Consider the following 17,052-nt stretch of genomic DNA (forward strand, 5'->3'; position numbering starts at 1 on the left):
GTTAATTAAGCAAAAATTTAACTACAAAGAACATGATGAATTACTCTCGGACCTTACACTGCCATTCTAGAGCCTTAACAATTGATTGATTTAATCACTATAATGAGTAATTAATACATGACAATAATAGAATCAGTCAACTCATTTCAAGAGCCTAGTAAAGCTAGTGTGTAATCAGATAGAAATAACAACAATAACAATTTTAAAAGTTAACATTAGACCATGAATTATGAAAAAAGCATAGAGTAACACATCCAATAAATCCTAGTAATAAGGGAAACTATGAGCCATCCCATAAAGTCTAAAGAATTAGTAAACTTTTCTCATAATAGTTTTAGAAATTTCAGTGGATCACTGATCACCAATTTTTGTTTGAACCAAAGGAAAGTGCAGAGAAAATGGTATAAAAGTCACCTATTTGTGACTTAGAAATCAAGAGAACATCATGGACCACACTGACTGTTCTTGTAGGGACTATCACTAAGATGTCTTTGACTCCACGAAGAGACTCCACAAGGAGGCCTAATCTCTCTATGTACACTGGTCTTCCATCTTTGTCCACTCCATGATGTCCTTGGGGATAATATTGCAAGACTTCATCAATTTCTTTGAATCCAAAATCTTGGTATAAAGGGCACAAAAGAGTTAAAAAGAGAAAAGAAACTTGCAAAAAAAAAAAAAAACTGCCAACAAGTAAAGCAATAGCATACAATAATATAATAAACAAATCCCCTCAAGCCCCACAAAACATTGTTGTTACAAGTACCTCCGTGATGGTGTCGACAACTCCTTCCTCCATTTGAGCATTTCAGAGGAGCCTTTGAGAGGAGAGATGAGAGGAGCCTTTGAGCTTCTTGGAGAGGCCACCAGCGGCGGCGGAATCATTAGGAACCTCCTCGACAAGGTAGACATAGATGTAGGTGTCGCCGCTCTCTGCCTCGCCTGCAACCGTGATATCCACTCCGCCAACCCCCTCGCCAGCCGCCACGAGCGCATCCCTGTCACGTCGTTCTTCGAGTCCATAAACTCAGTCAAGGTCTCCGACGCCGACGTTGACGCTGACGTTAGCACCGAGGAGGCCGAGACCGCGTCCTGGCTGCTACCTAATCCGAAGACAGATCTAAATTCGTCTCAGTACTTGTTCTCCGAAATCGAACCAGTTCCTTACATAGATCTAGATTACGCGACCATGGATCCAAAGTCGGAGCAGAAAAGTTCCGCCACCGCCGACGACATCGTTCCGGTGCAGAGCAACTTCGAGTCGTTCACCTACAAGCACCAAACTTCTTTCTTCACAGCCACTTCTCTAGAACTAGAACCTTTGGAGTGAAAAGTAAGAGCAGATAAAGATACACGGGCATTATGTTTTAATTTTAATTAAACCAATTAAAGACGGTGTTTATAAAATCATCGTCGTGTTCTCTCTTGACTTCAAAGACGGTGCATATCCGCACCGTCTTAAATCATTTTAAATAAAATAATTTATTTTATAAAATAAATGTCATTGCGCTTTCTACAATGGTATTGCAGTACCCGTCATTGAACAAGTAATTTTAAGACGGATTTGAGTAACACCGTCTTCATATGTGTGTGTGTGTGTGTGTGTGTGTGTGTGTGTGTGTGTGTGTGTGTGTGTGTGTGTGTGTTACGATTCATTTCTTATCCTTAGGTCCATTAGTATTGATATTATCTCATTTAGTTAGGTTTTAGAAGAAATTTGTTATATTTCTGTTTGAGTGTGTTTGTTATAAATATATTGTTTATATCAATCAATTGTATCAGTGAAGCATCAAAATTGATATTTTTATTACTTTTAGTTGTAGAATGATAGGAGTAGAAAGTAGATTCTTTCATCTATATATCAATCAGTACAACACAACCATCTCACCAATAGGGTATTAGAAATTTTTTCAAAAAGTTGTGAATGAAATGTACAGATCTGGGTCAGATACTCAATCTTCAGAATCTAGCTAATCATAATATAATTAGTAGTGATGACATGATGTGTAAATTAAATATGTGGGGTGAAAGTTGAAAGTACAAAGCATTTATTCTTCAAATGTAACTTTTTATCTGGTGTTTCAAATGATGGCTTATCCATGTTTCTAAACCCCATCAACTAGTAATGATCCTTCGACATAGGTGTACAAAGAGAGATGTTAAGATAGCTGATTTGAATATTGTGGACTGGGGAATTCTATACTTTCCTGTCTCAAATAGTCCTCTCAGAAATGGCCAATAGCAAATCATCAAATAAACACTACAGAAAATCTCACCTAGTCCACTTCCATTCCCACTCGGAGTTGGCACTGGTGGTTGCAACCCTAATAACTTGATAAACATTGTTGTCAGTTGCAACAACAAAATGGTAGTGCCTGGCAAGAAAACTAGGGACTCATCGAAGGTGTACCTTCCAGCATCCTTATCATCTCCAACATCCTCAGCTGGGGGTAAATCTTTCTTTATTATGTCAAACACAGTTTCAGATATTCTTAACAACTTAAGTAGGACACTAAGAAATGCACAAAAGCCAGCATTCATGGGTGTTATTCTTGACATTCTTTTATTGTTCCACCATGCTCGAATTGATTGTCCTTCTGCCAAATATTCTGATACAATATATATCTTGTAAATTACTAGAAAAGCAGCGGGAATACATATGCCTTGGTCCTGGATTGAACAATATATATACTAAGTTAACGTCATTTATATAATAAATATAAACATGATATAATATTGTTGACCTAGGGAATTGGATCTAAACAAAATATAAGATTGTATCATCGTGTGTATATAAATTTATAGCTCTAGATACTTGCATGTTCATTAAAAATATAAGGAAAAAAATTATATTTATCTCTCTTTAAGTTAGTAGTCATTAAATTAACAATGTTACACTATCTTTATTATTTTTAAAGAAATCTTTGTGTATGATATCCCTGAACAAAATATAAAGAGATAGGAGCACAATCTCTTATACATTTTTTGTTTTGTTATGTATTCATATTCATTTAGTTTGTTTTGTTTTCAATATAAATTTTTTATGCTTACCTAGGGCAAGAAATTGGAGTTGGTGATGATGCAATATGCAAGGAGACGGGCATAACATACTTCAAAGGTTGGTCACATGCCCCAATTGATAATCCACATATATGCGAAGCATTGTCTTAAAGTAAGCTTACGAAAAAATGTGCTAATAATAGGGCAATGCTTGCAACAGAAGATCTTAAGCAATCCTGTGGCCCATCTCTTTTGTTGGGCCATTGAAGTTGGGCCAATTCCTAGAGCGAAACCTGTGAAGGCAATTGGGCTTGATATACAGAATTCTGATCTCCAACCTTTTGGGACATGCTAGGTGCATCCAACATTGCTGGTGCACCCAACAATTATGTGAATGGGCAAAATTGTCCTTGTTTAAAATTTTAAAAATGAAATGCACCCATCACAGTCCCCACCTTTCCGCCTTCTTGCTTTTCTTCTCTTCCTTCTTCCTCCGTGTGCGTCTCTTCCCTCTAGCTGCCATTTCCGTTCGTCTTCGAAGCTTTTTGTGGTGTTGTTGATGCATTTCTGCCTCAAGGTTAGTATCTTCCCTCCCCTCCCCTCCCCTCCCCTCCTAGATTGTTTATTTAGTTTAGGAGAAGCTGGATGTAGAAGACGAAGTGAACTCTAGGGTAGAAGACTTGCCTGGAACCTGTAACGGTTTGGTTTCCGGAACAAGTTCTTCCGGATGGTTCTTCGGAAGAAGAAACTTAACATTCCAGAAGAAGTTCTTCCAGAGAACCATCTAGAAGAACCTTGTTCCGGAAGAACAAAATGTTCATCCGGAACAAGTTCTTCCGAAAACAGGAATTATTTTTTTTAATGAAGTTGTTATTTTTTTTATAAATTAAGTTGTGTATGTTTAATGATAGAAATATTTATGCTTGCATGGTGGTATATAAAAAAATTACTTAAATATTATAAATTAGGTTAAATTTTTGTTTATTATATTTTTATTTTATATTTTTGTTTAGTGGTTGAGTATGTAGGGTTTAGTTTAGGGTAGTCAACAATGCTTAGGGTAGTGTGATTAGGGTTTATAACGTAAGACTGAAGATTTATGTAAATATATGTAGGTTTTTAATTATATGAATAGTTTATTTGACCCAAAAAAATATGTGTTCTTCATTATTTGTAGATCATGGTTAGAACACGAGGTTTAGGTCGTGCTTTAGCTAGAGTTATAGGGCGAGGTAGACAAGATGAACATATTGCAGTTGATGAGGGTGTTCCTCAGGTGACTAAGGATGTTCCTCATATGGCGGAGGATGTTCCTCAAATGACTGAGGATGTCCCTCATATGGTTGACGATGTTCCTCAAATGAGTGAAGATGCACCTCAAATGACTGCGGACGTAGATGCGACTATTGCAGAGGACTTAGGTCGTGATGGTGTTGAGGGGTCACATGCTGATGAGGGATTCCCTGGTGGGCCCCGTGACCCATCAGTTCTTACTTCATTTGCGGAGCATGTCGCACATGCCATTTGGACTGGACAGGTATTATAATTTGTTAATTTTTTCTTCTTGATTTGTTTGCCATTAACTTTTTTTTATATTTGTGTATTTGGAATGATTTGTACTTCAATTCAGGAGCATCCTGAGCCGAATTTGGTGTCACACGGGAGGAAGGTGGCGTTAATTGGGAGGCTAGTGCCTGAGATTAAAGGGCTGGTTGCCGCCACAAGATTAAGTTCATTGATCGGATGTTTAGTTGTAACTGGCGATCTTGGACTTATATCCACATTTGTGGAGATGTGGCACAGGGAGACCAACACCTTCCACCTTCCAGCAGGAGAGTTGACAATCACACTAGATGATGTGTCGTCACTCCTCCATCTCCCTATCAGTGGCGCCTTCCACAACTTCGAGGCTCTTTCCGTGGACGAGACAATATTTTTGTTGATGGAATTGTTCGAGGTGTTCGATTAGGAGGCTAGAGCCGAGACAGTACGAGCGCGTAGGGCATATGTACGCCTCTCATGGGTTCGGGAGATCTATGAGATGAGATGCCAGGCACGACGATGGATTGTAGCAGCTCGTGCTTATCTCATGCACCTGGTCGGTTGCACTATTTTTTTCTAACAAGAGTGCAACATATGTTCATGTGGTGCATCTAGAGGCTTTTCGTGACCTGGGTCAGAGTGGGGGCTATGTCTGGGGAGCTGCGACCTTGGTTCATATGTATGACCAGTTAGATGAAGCTTCTAGGACCACGACAGGGCAGATTGGGGGGTGCCTTACTTTATTACAGGTAAATTTTGTGTTCGTAATATGTTACATTGAATTATGATGTAAACATGTTTTTATGTTATGATAACCTAATTTTTTTTTGTAGTGCTGAATCTATGAGCACTTTCCGAGTGTGCATCAATGCGTCACTGATGATGCGTACGAGGAGACGTTCTCTCGTGCCTCCCGGTGGCTGACGACGAAGACTCATATGAAGGGAATTACAGGAGCACCATACTGGGCATGTTGGCGAGGGGAAGGAAGGCTTGAGGGCTGGTTAAACAGTGATTGATATTTGAGCAGAAGCTCATCAATGGCGGGAATGGGGTGAGGTGGGTCACTGGCTGTTTCGGGTTGAGGGATAGGTAGAAGGGATAAGTGAAATAAACCCGAAGTGGAGTTAATGGTGATCAAGCGCTTCACCTGATAGGCCGAGATTGGGTTGGTGTCCACTTGAACGTCAACATGGAGATTAAATTGGCCTACCAAAAAAGGTGAACTGCATAGTAAAAGCGGTGTAGTCAGTAACGACTGGGCCTAACATACGTAACCATTCCACACCCAAAACGACGTCGGCTCCACTTAATGGCAAGACGCGCAAGGTGACGACGAAGGTGTGATCTTGGATGAGTATCTTGGTATCAGGGCACAGTTGCCGACAGTCCAAAATGGAGCCATTGCCTACCATCACTCTGAGAGGCGTCATATCTTGCATGGGTAGATTGAGGAACTTCGCAACATCGGGTTGAACAAAGTTATGAGTGCTGCCACTGTCCACTAGTATGGTGACGCGAGTGTTGTTGATAAGCCCATATAATCTGAAGGTGTCCGTGGCCGGCACGCCAGCCATGGCATGGAGACTTATATAAGGTTGAAGCGAAGTTGGGTCGAAAAGCTGGCTGGGATCATCTATGATTGGGTCGGGTTCGGTCACGGAAGGGTTTGAGGGTTCTACTGTGATCATCTCTGATGGTGGAGACTCATCAAACTCTGTGATAAAGAAGAGAACTCGCCCTTTACAACGATGGGATGAGCTCCATTTTTCATCACAATTATAACACAGGCCTATTTCGCGCCTGTAGGCCATGTCTTCTTGGGTTCTTTGGAGGAAAGGGGGTTTCGGTTGAGCTGTCTGGGTAGTGTGAGGGTTAGAGGGGGTGGGGTTATTTGGTGGTGGGTGGCCAAATGAGGACCGGATGTGTTTCCGGCGATCGTTAATTTTGTCTTCCTGAAGACGAGCAAGAGCTGTAGGTTTAGGTAAAGATACATGTTGGAAAGCTTGTACCTCACGACGTATTTAGGGACTCAGGCCAGAGATGAAATAGTTGAGGAGAACCGATGGTGACAATCCGGTGATATGATTTGCTAGCTTTTCAAATTCTGTTAGGTACTCTGTTACTGTACCTTGTTGAATCAACTTGAACAAAGCTCCGTGTGGGTCATCGTAGATTGAGGGGGCGAAGCGAGATTCGATTGCTTGGAGGAGAGCTGGCCACGAAGTGATAACTCCGTTCCTGAACATCCACTGAAACCAGCTGAGTGCAGGACCATCAAGGTAGAAGGAAGCTACCATGATACGATCCTCTTCTGGAGTTCCTTGGTAGTCGAAAGACTGGGAGATTTTGAAGATCCATCCAAGCGGGTCATGACCGTCAAAACGCGAAAGGTCAAGCTTGACCGGTGGCCGAGGGACCTAAGGAGGCGGTGGCGTAGTGGAAGACATGTGAGAGAGACGCTCGCACATGGCCTCAAACTTGTTGGCCAAGTCAGAATGTTTCTCGGTGAGGGCAGCAATGGCCTCCTCGAGGCGATCTGTGGTGGTGCGGCGGGTTCCATGCTCTGCCATGGAAAAGGGCAGGTCAGACCAGTTGTTGAGAGCAAGAGGAAGAAGATGGAATGTCTTGGTTCGAGGTCAAGGTCCCTCCTACTAAACTAAACTTTTTCTCTGAATATTCTCTACGTTTAATTCATGCAGGCAAACCCTTTATATACAATTGTGCTCGTACTGCTATGGTGCATACCTACTTTACAGTGCTGTTACAACAAACTAACGGCCTGTAACTAACTAACGGCCATGCTAATCCCACTAATGGATGCATGCAACTTCATACGTAATTGTCTAGGTATTTGGGTTGCGTGGTATTCCTCTTTGGCCTTTCTTTATGTGTTTCTTCTGGTGCCAACGCGATGTCTTCCATGTTCTCTCCACTGTTGGTGCTATCAGAATTGTTGTGATTTAGGAGTGGTGGGGTGTGGACTTTGAAATTAAAAATCATGCTGTGATGATTTCTCAACTTGGTTGTGGATATAAAGCTCTTATTCCAGAGTAAGATATCTGTTACCAGTTGCCAACTAAAATCTCTTAATCTTTGGTCTTTGTATTATGCACTAGTAGCATATGCTGTATTCAGATTTTTTATGGGATTTTGCCTTTTTTGCCCAGTCTCTACAGAGGAAAGGTTGGTCTGGATGTTGCAGAAGCACAACATTTGTTTGATGGTCTTGATTGGCAAGGTGTTGTAAAAGATATCAGTGCTTCCAGTTAACTGGCTTTTTTGCCCAGTCTCTACAGAGGAAAGGTTGGTCTGGATGTTGCAGAAGCACAACATTTGTTTGATGGTCTTGATTGGCAAGGTGCTGTAAAAGATATCAGTGCTTCCAGTTAACTGGCTTAAGGCAAATGGTTCAAAGAAGGTTTGTTCCTGATCATGTGTTGTCAAGATAAAAAAATTGATTTATTTTTAGCCTCCCTCTTAACTTTACTGTCACATTCTTATATATTGACCCGCGTCTGAAGAATCGTTTTGTTTTTACTTTTTATCACCATTCTGTGATTGCAGAAGGTTTTTTTGTGTTTTATCAACCCATGAATATGAAGGCATAAACTAGCCTTTGCTTAAGATTAGGTAAGTTAGCTTGAGGGTTTGATACTCTGCATTAGGCATGATAGAATAAGCTAATACAATACATTTATACTGTTGCTTTGGTACGAGGACTGTATTTTATAAGTTTTTCATCAAACCCCTTTTAACATTAAAATAATTAGATAGCTTAATTGAGAGTTGAGGGTGGAAATCATGAAAAGACTTCCCTATGAAAATCAAAAACTTTCCATTACAAATCATAGGTTGCAAACACATGTTACCCGTCATATTGATTTTCCCATACATAGGCATTCACCATGAAAAGTTGAAAATCCAACAATTCCTGGTAATTTTAAAATTGACCAAGCCTGGTGCTATCGAGTCGGATAAAGCCTTATTATCATGTCTATGTTGCTTCTTATTTTTGTTCCAAAAATTTGGGGTGCAAATATTTTAGAATTTTAATCTAGTGAGTCAAGATAGGCTCAACCAAACACTTATCGTACTTGGGAAACATCTTCCTTTCATTTTTTTTCAGAAAATTTTGCATTATGATCATGACAATGAATTGATTCATATAATTAGATGGGAATTATTTTACAGGCATTTTTATAACATTTCACACAGTGCATAATTTTGATGTGCTTTTGTGTGTTATATTGTTTCTCATGACATGATTTGTTTGTCAACAGTGTGCTTATTAATGTAGTTTGAAAGTAAAAGAGCATGGGAATTAATTCTGATTCGAATCATATAATTTAGGTCCTTTATTTCTCATGAATTAACATGCCAAAAGTGATGCATAATATTGAATCTGGTTGTTCTGTTCTTTCTGTTTTGTTTTTTTTAAATACTTTCTAAATTTAAAAATACCATTTTGCTTAAATTTGAGATAAGTCACTGGTTAAACAAATTGTGAATTTATCTTTAATTGCATCAGGTTGGTGTTACTGGATTTTGTATGGGGGGTGCTCTCTCTGTTACAAGCTCAGTCTTGGTTCCAAATGTTGATGCTGCTGTAGCTTTTTATGGAGTTCCTTCTTCTGAGCTTGCAGACCCTGCCCAAGCCAAGGCTCCTATTCAGGCCCACTTTGGAGAGCTGGATAATTTTGCTGGATTTTCAAATGTTACAGTATGAGAATATGTTTGCAACACACATTGTTGTTCCTTTTTTAAGCTGGCTTGTTTTCCAAGTAAATATCATTGTTTTTTTTCCTGGAAGGGAGCTGCCTACCTTCTAAAGCATACATGTAGTTGCTTTTGGTGAGGATTAATATGCAGAGGGACTCTTGATTTTACAAACACTACTTAAAAAAGTGCTTTCTACATCGGACCTTTAACATCGGTTATTCCAAAACCGATGTTAAAAAAAGCGCGGTGGCATTTTTGTAAATAAGTAGACTTAGTTAACATCGGTTTTGGAAAAACCGATGTTAGTATGCCGTTGTTAACATCGGTTTTGTAAAAACCGATGTTATCAAGTCGATGTTAACATTGGTTTTATTAAAACCGATGTTACGTAGTTGATGGTAACATCGGTTATTTTAAAAAAACATGGATGAAATCACAATTAAAAAGCACAACTACCTATCTTTCAGATTCCTTTGGTTAATTTGTCTTGTCTCCTTATGTGGTGGGGTTTTGTTTAATAATATTATACTTTTGCCTTCCAAAAAAAACTTATGACTGATCCTCTTTTCATTAATCCAATTTTGTATGTTATTGTATAAAAGATCATGGGTTCTCCACCTGCCTCCACTACTCCTCCTCCTCCTCCTTCTCCTTCTCCTCCTCCTCCTACTTCGGACGCATCGGCTTCGACGTTTGCCGTGAAGCGGACACGCAAAGCCTCACGTCTATGATCGTTGTCCACTAGACCACCTGGTGTTGAGAGACCAGTGGTGCATGTTGATCCTGCTACAAGGAAGGCCGACGGTCCCCACAAGAAGAAATTAAGAACATATTTGGGGATTGTGGCACGTGATAAGGTGGACATCACCTACGAGAACTGGAATGAGGTCCCTACTGCTCAGAAGGACCTGATTTGGGAGGGTATTCAGGTATTTCTCTTTTCTTATTTGATTGTGTGTAATTAATAGCCAAAAAATTTCATTATTGTAACAAATAAACTTTGTTTCATGTTGTCAGGCAGAATTTGATATCCCAAAGGCTTTTGACAGTAGGACGAAAAGGAAGTTACTACAGACCGTGGGGGAGAAATGGAGGCAGTTTAAATCAGACCTCACGAGGAAATGGGCCCTTGCAGCCGATCAGGACGGTGTCGAGGACACTGTCTGTGACAAATACGACATCAACAAGGAAAAGTGGGCCCAATTTTGCCAGACTCGCAGAGACCCTTCTTGGGAGATATGTTCCTTTGCCATTTAAGTTGTTTTTCATATTAAACATGATGTTGTTATACTTCATTCTACCCATTTCAAACATTATTGTTTAATTTTTCCAGGATGTGCGCATCAAGGCACAGGCCATCCAGAAGCAGAATACTGCCCCCCACGTTTTGTCTCGTGGGGGTTATGATTATTTGGAGCAGAAACTTCTGGCTGAGAAGACCAAGAAGAAGCTGTAGGAAGCTGCACAGTCAGGAAGCGTTGATGGCGTCATCGACCCTCCATCCCCGGTCAGATGCCACGTGAAGTGGAAGTTGCCCGCACGAAGAAGACATGGGAGATGACGACTGAGGCCGCAAAGGAAATCGCTCAGAAAATTGTAAGTCATTTTCAACTAAACATTACAATTATGTTTGAATATTTTGAGAATGTCATGTACCACTGTGTGTTTTCTGTGCAGGATTCGTTTGAGGAGCAGGCCACATAGGGATCGTTCATCCCCCATGGACGTCAGGATGTTCTGGCCACTGATATTGGACGTCCAGAGCACCTTGGACGTGTCCGTGCTGCTAGAGCCGGTGTCACCATCAAGCAATACTTTGGATCGGCTCCACAGACGTCCCACAGCGCTTCATCCCTGCCTCCTGACGAATTACAGCAGCTGACTCAGCAGATCAGGGACCAGCTAGAGGAGTCCATCACAGAGAAAGTGACGAGGCAGGTCATGGCATCCTTCAGCCAACTTCAGTCACAGATGAAATCTCAGGGACCTCCTGAGCCTCTAGTTGGTCCTGGTCCCTCCGGTCCTCGGGTGAGCACAAAGGGGAGTTGTGTTGATCCCTTAGGAAACGATCCTGAGACGGGTGACTCTAACAGGTGCGACTTGTACATAGAAGCAGATCCTGCCCGCCTGGTTGTCGTGGGGAGAGTTTATGAGGGATCCACTCTTGTTCATAACACTCCTTTGTTGCCTGACCAAGTAAAGGTGAGTGTGGACGAGGTTAAAGATGCAGATGCTCCAGTTCCTGTACCCACTGATGAGGTTTCCTTAGTGGGGCAGACACTTCACACCTTCCTTGCTTGGCCGACACATCTGGTCAAGTCTTTATCACACCAGGTACTTATTGTCATTAATATATGTTTCTTCTTTTTAAATTAATTCATTAAGCGTGCCTCAAATTTGGCTATTTAACTTTGTTTCATGAACATGTAGTTGTGTCTCCGCCAAAACCACCTCCGAAGCCCGATCCGGAGGTCGATAATCCGCTTTATCTGATGACATTGACCATCCTAGAGCTTTTCTTGAGGCCTTATCAGGTTAGATGGGATGCCACCATGTTTGGGGTCGTTAATCCAGATTTTCCCCTGTACATAAAGCACAAAGACCTCTCCGAAATCACACACGGTGGTCAATGTCTCAGCATATCAGTGTTACAGTTGTGGATTCTGTAAGTCTTTATATAAAAGGCTTTTATTTACCTAAGTTATGGCTTTCAATTCATAAATATTTAACTTTGACTTAACATAAACAGGCATCTCACTGAAACATGTATGCGAGCGAGGAATTTTGATATCTATGGATTCTTCGAGCCTCAGTCCATTCAGAGGTCTGGGCAATCGCAATTTGAATCTGAAAGTTACATAAAGAGTTGGATGCAGAGTTCACAACGCGATGTGTATGTTGGAGCCTACCTAAATGGGTAAGTCACAAAATAAAAAAATTTAATTAATGTTTACTAATGTACTAACCCATTTTAGGTTCCACTGTAGCGGACATTGGCAGATGGTGGTCATTCTGCCCAAGGAACACTTAGTTGTCTGGTTTTGTTCATTGCATAACAGGCCAGATAACTACCTTAAGGGGATTATTAATAGGTTAGTGTTCTTTTCAATACATTTTCATTGTAATACCTCAACGTACAACACCAGTTTTTAATTGTTACTCATATGGAATAATGTTATCAAGGGTCTTGATGATGCTCCACAGCCTAAATCAAAGGCTCATGCTAGGTGTATTGTCGTCAAGGTACGTCATTTACATAAAACTTCCACTTATATATATTTCTTTATGTGTCTATACACTAGTTGTTTAATTAATATCCAAATTTCATTATGTATTTAGTGTAATAGACAAAAAGTAACTACTGAGTGCGGCTACTATGTCATGCACTGGATGTCCACCATCATTTTAGGAACTTTTAGAAATAATTGGGAAGCGGTAAGTTTATTTCAAACAAAATCGATTTATTTATAATTTGTATTACATTATTAACTTAATATGATTTATTTAATCATGCAGTATTTTAACGACCCTAGACCATTGGAGCCTGAGAGATTAAAAGCATTGTGGATCCAGTGGGCACAGTTTTATCTCTGAGTTAGAGATCAGGCCTAGGATTTAGGGATATTTTTTAACATTTTTGACATTTTCTATGTAACATGAACATTGAATTCATTTGTTGATTGTTCTTTATAATATATAAATCAATTATTTGATGTTTATTATCATTAAAACTGCTTGAAAGCAGAATAAAATGTTTATTTGTTGTGAATTAGGCCTCCTGAAATTGCATTTGGCAGGTACAATTTTGGGTTTACTGTAAAAACAGAAAGTATATATAAAAAAAAATTTGAAAACAACATCGATTATTAACAAAAACCGATGTTAATATAATAACCAACATCGGTTATAATAGAAAACCGATGTTAACGTTTGTATATTAACATCGGTTTTTTGTGTATAACCGATGTCAGCGTTTGTATTTTAACATCGGTTATCTGTAAATAACCGATGTCAACTAGTGTACATTAACATCGGTTAGTTATAAATAACAGATGTGAATATTTGAATATTAACATCGGTTATTTATAATTAACCGATGTTATACACAAAGAACTACACCAAATAAGTGTATGCATCATCAACGTTGACATCGGTTTTCTAGCAAAACCGATGTTAAAGACATATATTAACATCGGTTTTACTTGAAAACCGATATTAACGTTCATCATGCGTACACTTTTTTTGTTGTTGTTCATTGTGTTTAACATCGGTTATTTAGAGAACCGACATTGTTATATGTATGTTAACATCGGTTCTCCAAAATCGATGTTAACATTCATACATTCAACATCGTCACTTTCAACATCGATTTTAAAACCGATGTAGAATGTTCTAAATAATCGACAATGAAAGTGTATTTTCTAATAGTGAAAGATGGTGTGTGCTTACTAGAAAACTTAATGATGGAGGGTTGTAAATGAGAAATGAAAATCATTATATGCTTTATGGTTAAGAAAATAAATAGGAAGAAAGGACATCTATAGCCTAGTGATTGATTGGCTTAGACTGTAGATAAATGATTTTAAAGTTGTTTGTTTGGGTAGTGTAACGTAAAATCAATTCTAAATAAAGCTTAATTGAAGCGATATTTGGGAAATTTTTGCTTCCCTATGCAAGCAAAGCATACCCTAAGTAATGTTGAGGTAGTCTTGAAGCTTTTATGATACACAGTCCAATTTCTCCCCATGAGGTATCTTATAAAGGACAAAACTTCGATGTCTACTGGCCATGAATTTCCCCACCTTGTGACCCTAGAATTTTACCTCTTAAAGAAACAAAACCTATTAGGCTTTAACCTTTTTGTCATTCTTATGCCGCCAATGCACATAAGATGTAAAATGCTATAAATGTTAATTTGGTTGCTTTGGTAATACAACTAAAACCTTAACTTTTAAGTTTTATATTCTCTTGAAGCAATACCTTATTTTCTCCTTTAAGTTTTATATGGCATCACTCAATGTAAATTTTCAGGCTAGTTGCATCATTTAACTGCTACAACAGTTCCATCATCTGACATTTTAACTAGAAAATATTTGTTTGTAAATGGGGAAGGGAAGTGGGTGAGAACACTTGTTGATGTTTTGAGTCTCCAAATTCTTTACTTCATGCGTTATTGTTAGAACAAAGAAGAATATGGATGAAAGTTTAAAAAAAAATGGAGAAAAAAAAGGCTTCAAGTCTCATATCGTTCAAGATAAACACTTGAATAGTGTTTCACTCCCTATATATAGAAAGTCTCTTTTTTCATTTTTTCTTGTCTCATTTGAGAAGCATTTCCTCAACTTTTCTTTCTCCCTCTCATATTTCAGCCGATGCATTTTCGGCAAACTTCTCCCTCTTTCTTTCTGTCACTCTAAAATTTTAGTTGACTATAATAGTGACTTTTTAAATCATATTTTTGGTTGGCTATAAGAGTGACTTTTCAAGTCATATTTTCGGTTGGCTATAAAAGTGACTTTTCAAGTCATATTTTTTATTAGTTATAATAGTGACTTTTCAAATCATATTTTCGCTTGGCTATAATAGTGACTTTTTTAGTCATATTTTCGGTTAGCTATAAGAGTGACTTTTCAAGTCATATTTTCGATTGACTATAAGAGTGATTTTTCAAGTCATATTTTCAGTTGGCTATAATAGTGATTTTTCAAGTCATATTTTTCGGTTGGCTATTAGAGTGACTTTTCAAGTCATATTTTCGATTAGCTGTTAGAGTGATTTTCAAGTCATATTTTTAGGTGGTTTTAGAGTGATTTTTCAAGTCATACAAGAAGGTGTAATTCTAGAAAGGTTCTCTCAGTGCAATGGGAATCTTATACAGTAATATGGGCTGTTTTATCCTGAGAACTTCGTGGTTGATAGTCTGCTTGCACAATTTTTTACAGTGTCACAAAACGTCTTAAAGAAAGCGACATTGTCTGCGACTCAGCCAATAATTTTTTCGGTTTGTCATAACTTATTGTTACAACAAGTATCATGTTTGAATATTGTTAGATGTCTCAGACTGCCAAGGCCTTGGAGGAGAAGCTGAAAACATCTGGTTTTCCACATGAGATACACATATATCCTGGCAATGGACATGCATTCATGCACAGGTCTCCAGAAGGAATCAAGAGGAGGAAGAGCATAGGAATGCCCGACGAAGACGAAGCCGCAGTTCAGCTCGCATTGTCTCGCTTTCAGTCATGGATGACACATTATTTATCCAGCTAAATAATTTATTAACAATGCCTCAATGGTATGATAGCATGATATACTTCTAATTCTATCTTTGATTAGTAGTTTAGTATAACTCTTAATGGCCCCATAAACTCTAAATATGGTGCTTTGTTTCCTTATGGGTGGATACATACACACTTGAGGAATTTGACTTGGGAATAATTTTGAAACGATTTTAGTTTGTCTATAGTATGGTATCATTTACTTATGGGTGGGATACATACACCCTTATAAGTAAATATGGTCTTTCTTTATTGGTATCATTTCTCCATTTTATGATCTAGTTTTTGTCTTGCTTTTATGCGTGCAAAAACTGACAATTTTTTGTTGAAATGGCAATTGAATCAAAGCTAATGATACAAGGAGTGTTGGACAGGTGTCAATAGTACTGGAATGGGTTTGGACACGATTTAAGATTTGCATATTTCAACAACTCATCGGATTTATGATTCCATTCATATTTGTCTGTCTTTTTCTATGCAATTTGTTTTTAGTTAGAAATTTGAGTTTAAGTATTATTTATCAATCCTTCTGCCAAATCAAACTTGTGGTAGAGATAGAATAAACAAACATCAAAGTCAAAATATGGATGGATAGCTTGTGAAAACTCTCTGTTTACTATATTAAGATATGCGGACACTTTGACATTGTAGGAAATCACTTTTTTTTTCGGTAAATGTTAATTTATTAATTTTTGTTAGAAATATTACTTGGATCTCCTCTCTCCCTTCTGCCTTCATCTTTTTCCAATCAACAAATCAACTTTATATCTCTTTACCAAACAACATTGGTCTTCACTCTTATTTCATAAGTATGGAAGTTGTTTGTTTAAGCTGATTAATGTTGCACTTTCCTTATAAACCTTGGTGCAATTTGACTTTATATTATAATAATATTATCTTAAGAGATGAGATGATCGTGTATGAATCGAATAGTTCACATGTGCTAGTGAGCCACGGGGTTCACGGTCTATTGCAAAGAGCTTATCTTAATTATTCTTAGGTCCACCTTTGGTTAATTTATTTATTGTATTCGTCTTAGAAGATGTATAAGCTGGTTCAGTTTGATGTGACATAACTACGCAACGAACCAATTATTTTGGCTTCTCAAACAGCTTAGGAAACAAAAATTGTAGTCAAATTTGATTTGATTATCTCCATATTTAATTGCACTTAGAAGAAGAAAGACAGTTTTGGTGGATACTTTAGCTTTTTATTGTGCCTGCGTGAAGTGTGAACGCAGTGCTAGTGTCATGGATCTGAAGGCTTTGAAGAAAACGATCACGTGAGAAAGGACTAATATAAAATATAAAGCTTAAATAGCTACAATCCGACCAATCTCTTTATGTATAATAATGACAAATCGATCTTTTTTTTAATTTAATTTAAAATATGTATTTGCAATAATAACGTAGTACACGTCGAGTATAAATAAAGTCTTAGTTTCTTTATTTTAATGATAAATGATTAAATATACTTTATAAATTCATTATACTTTTATCCGTAGTATCTT

The 17,052-nt window shown here is 38.3% G+C and overlaps 3 protein-coding genes and 1 pseudogene across 3 annotated transcripts; 3 read left to right on the top strand and 1 right to left on the bottom strand.

The window, feature by feature from the left end:
• The first annotated feature begins 832 nt into the window (after positions 1-832).
• On the top strand, positions 833-1,330 carry LOC114380344 (zinc finger protein CONSTANS-LIKE 4-like). Its single transcript, XM_028339348.1, has one exon. It carries the CDS (start codon positions 833-835, stop codon positions 1,328-1,330), a length of 498 nt encoding a protein of 165 aa, XP_028195149.1.
• Positions 1,331-2,115: 785 nt separating this feature from the next.
• LOC114380345 lies at positions 2,116-3,264 on the bottom strand (annotated as a pseudogene).
• A 916-nt stretch (positions 3,265-4,180) lies between these two features.
• Positions 4,181-4,969, top strand: LOC114380346. The gene is made up of 2 exons (XM_028339349.1): positions 4,181-4,537; positions 4,631-4,969. Exons 1-2 carry the CDS (start codon positions 4,181-4,183, stop codon positions 4,967-4,969), a joined length of 696 nt encoding a protein of 231 aa, XP_028195150.1.
• Positions 4,970-7,536: 2,567 nt separating this feature from the next.
• LOC114378263 (protein usf-like) lies at positions 7,537-15,534 on the top strand. Its single transcript, XM_028336830.1, has 5 exons — positions 7,537-7,595; positions 7,713-7,810; positions 7,932-7,963; positions 9,074-9,265; positions 15,325-15,534. The coding sequence occupies exons 1-5, from the start codon at positions 7,552-7,554 to the stop codon at positions 15,532-15,534; spliced, it is 576 nt and encodes a 191-aa protein (XP_028192631.1). The 5' UTR covers positions 7,537-7,551.
• Positions 15,535-17,052: the final 1,518 nt, after the last annotated feature.

This window comes from Glycine soja, chromosome 12, assembly GCF_004193775.1.
Source record: "Glycine soja cultivar W05 chromosome 12, ASM419377v2, whole genome shotgun sequence".
Classification (NCBI taxonomy): Eukaryota; Viridiplantae; Streptophyta; class Magnoliopsida; order Fabales; family Fabaceae; genus Glycine; species Glycine soja.